The sequence below is a fragment of the Protomyctophum parallelum genome (genome assembly GCF_964188405.1).
Source record: "Protomyctophum parallelum genome assembly, chromosome: 22".
In the NCBI taxonomy this organism is placed as follows: Eukaryota; Metazoa; Chordata; class Actinopteri; order Myctophiformes; family Myctophidae; genus Protomyctophum; species Protomyctophum parallelum.
Window position 1 is genome coordinate 34750607 of NC_139714.1, and position 9234 is coordinate 34759840.

Consider the following 9234-nt stretch of genomic DNA (forward strand, 5'->3'; position numbering starts at 1 on the left):
AGCACACTCTATAGTAGAGAGGATTATCACAACAAAACAAAAAAATAAGTGATATTTGAATTAAGTGAAATCACTGAATATACCTTTAAGTGGACAAATAACAGAATGTGAGGATCATATCGTTGCTGTCTGGCAGAAACCTCTTATTCTAACTTTGTGTTTTTGTGGGTTTTTTTTTTAAATGACCCCCTAATTGGTCATACTACTGTGTCACACAAAAGTATCAAAAAGTAGCCTAGCATGTCCACAAGCTTGTTTTGTAGATCTGCTACTGTTGAATGTCAATCCTTTTTTTTGGGGGACTTTGAGTTTTCCCAACCAGACAGAGACGATATTACCGTATATCATGTTTAGCATGTGCGTCGCTGACCTTAATGGTGGAGTCTGCGCCAGGAGAGGAGGGCAGGGACTGCTGGGAACTCTGACTGTCCACCTCAATGTCCTCGTACGGGTTCTCTTTAGACGAGTCTGTAGAAATAGTCCGAGAATATTGTCGGAATAATGTCAAACCTGGGAATACATTTCTTACCAAGACATTTCTTCACCAATGTGTCTGGGTTTCTACTAACACACTGTATGCCACATTGGTTTCTATTCAGCCACCCTAGGGGAATGTTTGACAGCTGCTGAGTTGAGGGTACCATTAACCCATTCTGACCGGGCACCCAACATGTCAGCATCATGTTATGCTTTAGCTATTTAAAAATAGCAGATCTACAAGCTCATATCGCGCCACCGAGTGGCGCGATACGAGCTTGTAGGTCTGCTATTTTTGAAAAAAAAAGAGCGACTGACATTTTTTAGAATCTGATCTCAGGTCAGAATGGGTTCATCAGACCAGTGTGTGTCCGGCGGAAACCTCGTATGAATCTGATCTCAGGTCAGAATGGGTTAAGAGCCATAAACGACGTTTTATTGCCAATTATGGACCGGATGCCACGGGTGACAAGACGTGCTCCCTTGGATTATTTTATTTTTTAATCCATATTTAGAAAATTCCTCTAATTTGGTGTACATGCACATTACATGCATAATAGAATTACAATTAATTTCTTTTTTTCATAATGGGCGAATTGGCAACCAAAGCCTAAACTGGTGACTACCAGGTGGCGCTGAAAGATTAACAACCAATGTAAGGCAAAATGTTATACATTTTATTATGCTTTAAGTAGCATACAAACTACTAGGGAGTTTTCAGTATTCTGAATACATTCTAAGCATTTGTTTTGCACAAAAAACACTCCTTGCGCTAAAAACGGCCATAGCCGTCATCATGAGGTCAGCACATTTGGGCAAGTGGGTATGGCCAAACTTAGCCCAAGGAGTGTTTTAGTGCAAAACCAATGCTTGGAATGGGTTCAGAATCATGAAAAAACCCTAGTTTGACACGTCACATGCTATTTAAAGTATAATGAAATTTAGAAAATGTTGCCTTATATTGGTTGTTAATGGTACCCAAACGTTCAGCAGCTGTCAAACATTCCCTAGGGTGGCTGAATAGAAACCATTGTAAGATGTGTTAATATACACCTTTACAAACGCATTGGTGAAGAATTGTATTAATATCCCCTGACTTAAAGACAGAGGTAGGACTTACCGTTGCTGTTGGGCAGAAACCTATTATGTATCTCCATACTTCAACTTTGTATGTTGTTTTTTTTTGCTGTAAATTAATTTGCCCTACTTCGTCGTACAACAGTGTCGCGTAAAGTAGCAGAAATAGCCAAAATAGCCGCTCTAGAAGCTCACAAGACGCTGCGACACATTACTTCCGCCATTTTTTTTTACATTTTTAAAGTGAATACGGTATTTCTGTGGGTTTTTAAAAATATTGAACCAGCAAAAGGTATAAAAACAGAGCTTGTGACTACATAATAACTACATTGGATCCAATGGAACAAACAAAGGTTATTTTTCTTCCATTTCCTGTATGTCCAACAAGTAACCTTGTTGGACATACAAGGTTTCCACCCAACAGCGACGTCATGTTTGTTCATGATTTATTTCCAAACATTGTTTATTGTCTTCCTGCAATTAAAAGGACATATAGCTGTTCTCACGTACAGTGGGCCTGCTGGGGAACCCCAAGGGTCATCGAGGATTAATAGCCTAAATAATCTGCTTCTATTTTGTTTCCTTGTCAAACTGATGACAACATATCTATTTGTACATCTATGTTGGGGTCCCCTCCCCAGTGAAACACTTATATAATAATACAATACACACAATGTTTATGAGTGAGATAGCCTACAGTATACAAATATAACAGTACAATAGTGCCCTAAATTATATCGAATCCATGCCGGAATACTTGATTGATTGATTGATTTATTGATTGATTGATTGATTGATCATTAAAATAAACATGCTCTGAAAATGCACACGGACACAGGCTTCCCATCTGACCACTTTACGGCAGCCGGGCAGCCGCGAACGCTTTCTAGTGCCCTGACCCAGGAAAGGTTGAGAATCCGAACCGCGCTATTTGAGGACAGGACACAGAGTAGAAATCAGGCTTTAAGGCTTGTTGATGTTTTGCTGTGTGGATTAAAGAGAGGCTTCTGACCGGGTATGACTTCATAATGATGCTCCTGTGACGGTCGACGAGAGAAGAGCAGACCGCTCGGGGGATCATGAGACTCGGGCAGGTCTTCAAAGTCGTAGGATTTCCTGACCCAGTGGGCAGTTGAAAAGAAAAGAAAAAGTATTAGCAAGGTTTGTGTACTGGGAATTAAAAGACTACAGTAGAACCTATAGCAGCCACATTCATACTGTTGAGCTAAGATGGAAAGCCTGTTTTGGCAGAGAGAGACTTTGAGTTTCAGGCAGTACTACTTACTTGTTCTACCCAACAACAGGGTCGACTCTAAATGTCTCAGTGTAAGAGTAGGGAGACAAATCACCTCTGCAGATGTATTGTACTATAGTTATATTGCATGTATTCCATAGCCTACTCTACGATACAGATTAGTTAAAATAACATGTTATTCACTAAACTTTATGTAATGCAGCTTTAAGCTTCATGGACTGACTGCCATGCAATAAACGTTGTGTCTTTTCAACACTTTTGTTTTGCCTTATTATTGTCATTCAAGCAAAGTATAAATTTGCCTTTACTCTCTTTGAGTCCAACATGATGTATTGTGGTGATTTTCTAATTACATATAATCTGTAGTGAATCATATTTGAAGACATCCAGCACTTGAAAAAGGTCACACCTTGATATATCTTGATGTCTTTTTTTCAGTGATATTCAGTGATTTCACTCAAAAAACCTTAGGTTTCGTTTTTGGCTGTGGGACCCAGCCTTTCGTCCAATCAGGATAGAGTCAAAAGCGAAACCTAAGGTTTTTTGTTTGACCCCCAGGGGTTAACTGGGGACAGGGAGGAACTCCTTATATGGCCAGCACACTCTACAGTAGGGAGGATTATCACAACAAAACAAAAAAATAAGTGATATTTGAATTAAGTGAAATCACTGAATATACCTTTAAGCCAGTTTAAGACATTTGCTTACAAAATAACTGGGGTCACAAAATATATGGAGGGATTCATTGCAAATAACTTTAAAGTACTGTTAAAGTACACCATTAAACATGTGATGAGGCATTAAGGTCTGTTAAACGGTCCCTTTTTCACCCTCAGCATTCAGTCTCTCCCTCCGTGTACCTGTTGGTGGTGTCCCGGTAGCGTCCACCCCGTGGCCTCTTGAAGCCCCCGGCAGCGGGGGGCTGTGACGGGGCAGGTGGCGGCGAGATGGAGGGCAGCGGGGGTAGGTTCCTCCCGCCGGGCAGGGCGGGGTGCTGAAAGGTGCGCTGGGGCTTTGGGACGGGGTTGATGGGTGGAGACCCCGGCTCCGTGTTGTAGAGCTGAGGACGCCTACGTCGTCCCTCGTCCCGGGCGTCACCGCAGGGACTGATCATGGATTCTATCTCCTTCCTCTTGGCCTCCACCTGGACAGTAGGATTTGTTAGAAACAGAAGAGAGGAGAGGACATTGTCTTAGCCACCTAAGCTCTATATACTAGTTGATCTATCTGTAGTTAGGCTACCGGTATTCATTATTTATATATATATATATATATTTATTTTTTATTAATTTTTTTACATTTTACATTTACATACATGTATTTACAATACATACATACGAATTAAGTCATATTCAAGACAAACATTGAAAATTTACCAAAAATAGGGATGGCGGGGTTAATGTGGATGATTAACATCTTTAATTATCTTGTTAAATTGCAATATTATCAATACTAAACATGGCATGCTGCCATATGTACATATCCCTAATTAGATTTGTAGATCTGCTACTTTTGTCTTTTGAGTGACACTGTAGTATGATCAAGTAGGGCATTCATTTACACAAAACAATAAAAACACAAATATGGAGATAAGAGGTTTCTGCCAGAAAAACCAACAAAATTCAGACCACAGGCCACTAAAAATGAATGACCAGAGGGGGGATAGGGGGGGGGGGCGGGTATCAATTAAGCAATAAGCCACGAGAGGTCTCAGGCTACCGGGTACTTTACAATGGATGGGGATTTTCTAACCGTTTTAGACCGTAGCCGTTTTAGAAAAGCAGAGTCATGGTTCACCACCGACCCTCACCTGTCTGTCCCTGCTCGGCGGGCAGAAGTAGTTCCCCAGCTCGGCCGGGGTCTTGCTGTGGTTCTGTGCATTCTGCTCCAGTTTTCGGAACAGGGTGAACACGGCCCTCTTCTCCTGGTCGCTGCGCTCCGCCGTCCTCCTGCCATCGCTCTTCTTCAGCGTCCCCGTCGGCTGGTCAACGGCCTCCACCGGCGTACCGGCTCTCGGACCCACAAGCTTTATTCCTACATTCAGATATAAGGCATAAAACGTGCTTCTCCATTGTTCAATTCATCGGAAACGTAATGGATAGAATAATCGCTAAGAAAACAATTAGCCCGACCTCCCATTAGTCCGACCACCCGTTACTAACCCTATGCCTAACCTCATTACTAACCCTAACCTCATTACTAACCCTATCCCTAACCCTAACCTCATTACTAACCCTATCCCTAACCCTAACCTCATTACCAACCCTATCCCTATTCCCTAACCCTAAACCTAACTGCACGCAGAAGCCACGTATGTTCAGACTAAAGGCTCATACATAGTCTGGATTTACGGTGGTGGGGTGACCACCGAACTACAACATGACGTCACGAGCCGCGGTGAAGAGCAAACCACCGCCACCACCGCTCCAGCCCTTCTCTCTGTTTTTACTCACCACCGCTCAACGTTATTTCAGCTCCGGTGGTCAGCTCACCACCGGAGCGGTGGTCACCTCACCACCGAAAATCCAGACTATGAATAGGCCTTAACGGGATGTCAGAGTTTTGAACAGTCCCCAGCGGCAACGCTATACCTGCTGCATTCTCCTTCACAGGCTGCCGGTTCTCTTTGCAGGACGTGTTGCCGCTCTGGCTGGGCTTACCGTCACAGCCCTTAAGCGTCCCAGCATGCTCTACCTCCACGGGCGAACAGGGCCTTGAAGCCCAGAGCTTTGTGACGTTCTCCTTCCCATCGGCGTGCTGTTCCTTGGGGGCCACTCCCCTGCAGTTCTCCCCTCTTTCCTTATAACAAGGTTTGCCACTGTTGCTGTCCACGGATTCAGCAGGCGAACAGGGCCTCGAACCCCCGAGCCTTCCTACGTTCTCCTTCACAGGATTCTGGTCCTCTTTGCAGGCTGCATTACTGCTGCTCTCCCCTTCCTGGCTCTGGCCTGGCTTACCATAGCGTTCCTTAAACACTAGCGTATGCTCCAGCCGGACAGGCGAACAAGGCCTTGAGCCCCAGAGCTTCGAGATGTTCTCCTTCCCAGGATTGTGCGTCTCTGTGTACATTGCCCCCCTCTGGTCCTCACGGGGGTTACTCTTGGTCTTTGTCAATGATTCTGTCCTCTTCACAGCACTGGTTGGGCCCGGTGATGGTGATGGTGGATGTGTGGATTCCTTGCCCTCCCACTGCGAGATCTTGTCCTTGATGTTGGCTCGCTGGGTCCTGGAGAGTCAGACCAGTGGTGGAAGAAGTACTCATGACGTTTTACTTAGATAAAAGTCACAACACCACAATATAAAAATGCTCTGTTGCAATACTCTCCCACAAAGGCCCCCATTCCAAATGATTGTCATCAAATTGTCAGATATACTTGAATTATATATTGTATTAACCTAATCTACCATACAGATTGTATAACGTAACATTGTATGGAGTTTTAAGTCTAGTACTAAAAAAGCACTCATGTGCAGTGACCCACTGTGGCTGCCATGCACACGATTGCAAATTTACTGCCACTATGAATGCAGTGTGCTATTGTATAATAAATCTAAAACGAAATCAGTCACAACACAAGATGTATTCATATTGGCCACATGGCGTCTCACGTCGTCATTTAGTGCCCTAAAACAAAAAGTCCATAGACCTGGCTGCCATATGATGACGTAATTTCAAAAGTACTTTATATTAGTTATTACTTTCCGCCGATGCTGGAGACCTTTCCGCCCACCGGCGGGGTGTTCTCTGAGCCGTGAGGGTCCGTGGTGGTCCGCCTCCTCTGGGACATGTTGGGCTTGGTGAGGTTGTCCAGAGGGCTGAAGGGCAGCTTCGGTGTCCCCTCCTCTGTCCCCCGGCCGTCTGCTTTGGGTCCCGCAGACACGTGGCTACGTCTCGTTCCAAAATCCCCCCTCTTGAACCTGAAGAAAATAAGTATACATAATTTATACTGTATGCTTGAATAGCCGAAGTATTGCATGAAATGCGATTAAAGTGGTTAAACTGAACACATTTTTGCCGGGGACCCCCTGTAAGCCCTTCAAGGACCCCTGGGGGTCCCCAGACCCCACCTTGAGAACCACTGAGTTAGGGTTTATGGTTTATAGTTGGGGAACATGCATGCGCTCAGCAAGTCTCATGGCAAACTGTCCAGGCAAAGGGTCACCAACATCAGTAAAGGTCATTCTCTGGGACCAGAAGGTGCACAGCAAATGATGTGGCAAATTCAGCCTGTATCTTTTTAGATGTTTTGTTTTTTTGGTGGACCTTCCAAGCATTGCGTTGTGAGCTTATAGATTGACCATTTTCAAGTCTTCTCTTTTGGGGGTCCCTGGCACTGTGGCACAACATATTTTCAAATGGGGGTTTGCAACCTAATTTGGGGGCTTCCTTGACATGTCAATGTTTTGTATACAAGTCCATAGCGGGACCAAAAGACTGCATACTAATAGCCCCAGTGAATTCCCAGTACAGCTGATGGGACTGCCTGTGAGGGGACATCTCAGAGCTTTTTCTGGCGTCAGTGGGAAAATCCAGGCCTGGTTTATAAGTCTGGGAGTAAAATGCCAGAGGACAGGCCTGTGACCGAACATCACTGTCTCACCGACCTCTCTACGTAAACACATAGTTGGACCAGAGCCTGCTTCATCAAACTGTTCTATTTCAACAAATAAATGAGAGGAAATGGGAAGGCCCAAGTTCAAAGACCTTCCATGACCATACAGTAGCCTATACGTCATGTCGAAATTATGTTTGTTGGTTCCAATGAGATAGATAGGCACCAATCCCATTTTTAGAATGATTTTAGAAAGTTCAATTGTCCTTCTGACTGTTCAGTCCTAACCTGTTGACAGTGGAGTAGATACAGTCTTGACCAGCAGGCATCCTGCTAGCAGCCGCCATTGTTGTTGTGCACCTGAAGGGAAGAGAAGTATGTCAGAAGTGTCAAGTATGAGACGTGCTGTAGGTGAGAGAGACTGACAGAGAATGAATGAGGATGAAGGAGAAAGATGGATACTGAAAACAATTCATCCTCTCTGTTCTCTGTGTGTTTCAGAGTTTGAATATGTTTCTCAGATTTGAGCCATATCTTTTGTAGCCCTTTACTTATTTTAATTACCATATATAATTCACTTCAATTGAGAGCTTAGTCAATGGGTTAGGGTTAGCTTAGTTGTAGGCCTTCCATTCTGCGTGGCACCCAACCACTTTGATTAGGAAGCAGCATGCCATGTTTTGTTGAACCATGATGATATTGATATTATAATAATAACATGCTGTGATTTGCTGGTAGCTAATGGATACATTTATTAAGGCCAGCTGGACAGACTTTTGACTACGTCAGTGCAGCTCCTTCACACATTACTCCAGGGAGTAATGACTGAAGGATAACTCAGAGGATAGCAGATTGTTGTGAACTTGTAGATCTGCTATTTCCATTGCATGTCACCAGAGCAACGTAAATCAGGCTTTACTCTGTCGTATCTGCTCTCCCACTTTATCTAGTGTATATATTTTTTTATTTTCCTCCCTTTGTCACTTCTCCCCTTTTGCACGCTCTCCTCTCCTCTACCATCTTTCCCAGAGCTGTGTTTCAGAGTTCAGTGACCTCTCAGATAAAGCTTTTATTCTCCTGTTCATTTGTTCTTCATTGATACGAAGCCAGTGACAGCTTGTGCATAAGCACACAGATGACGTGGCCCCTTAAAGCAGTGGTTCTCAAACTTGTATTTGTAATTATTTCAAGGACCTCAGTTATTAGGCCCCCACCCCCCCTTAACTCTGACAGTGTAGAGGTCGAACCTAATGGACCCCATCCGTACACTCTGAGTTATTATCAATCATTTTTTCCGGGGACCCCCTAGAACCCCCTCAAGGACACCTGGGGGTTTAAAAAAAAGAGGAAAAGACAGCAGGCTGGAACGGCCAGCACTAGGCTACTGTTGAAGAACAGCTATGTTTTATTCTGTAGTCACAATACATGAATAAAGGAAGGTATAGGAGTATCACACAGTCTTACAAGCGCAAAATATATAACGTTTTAATTTCAAGGACCCCTGGTTTTATATGATTTTTACCAACTCCTCCTGCGGGTCCTTGAACCCCACTTAAACAGTCAGCCACTGCACATGTAGGTGTGTACACATTGTATATATAATATATTTGATGTCATTGAATCTGTGTGAGGACAGATCTACAGTATTCCTTACCCGTCTGTTTTGCCCAGATCCTGTGCATTCATTGCAGGGATGGAAGCCAGTCGCCTCAGTAGAAACCTCTGAAAGAATTGTATCCATTGGTGTAACTTCCAAGCAAGGTGATCCTCACTTTGTTATATTATTTTGTAGCAGCTTATATCCAATCTATATTAGTAATGAAATGTTTGTAATGCAGCCTACTGATTTATTATAATGTGCATATTTCCATG

At 43.7% G+C, this 9234-nt stretch overlaps 1 protein-coding gene across 1 annotated transcript in view; it reads right to left on the reverse strand.

Moving 5' to 3' along the window:
* Positions 1-9234, reverse strand: part of LOC310853144 (uncharacterized protein) — a 21404-nt gene extending 12170 nt beyond the window's left edge. Inside the window, exons 1-8 of the mRNA XM_083757382.1 lie at positions 9017-9234; positions 7651-7722; positions 6509-6727; positions 5401-6035; positions 4620-4843; positions 3670-3953; positions 2567-2670; positions 371-468 (exon numbers count right to left, since the gene is read on the reverse strand). Of these exons, the coding sequence (XP_083613508.1) occupies positions 371-468; positions 2567-2670; positions 3670-3953; positions 4620-4843; positions 5401-6035; positions 6509-6727; positions 7651-7722; positions 9017-9048 (1668 nt within the window). The 5' untranslated portion in view covers positions 9049-9234. The remainder of the gene's footprint in view (positions 1-370; positions 469-2566; positions 2671-3669; positions 3954-4619; positions 4844-5400; positions 6036-6508; positions 6728-7650; positions 7723-9016) is intronic.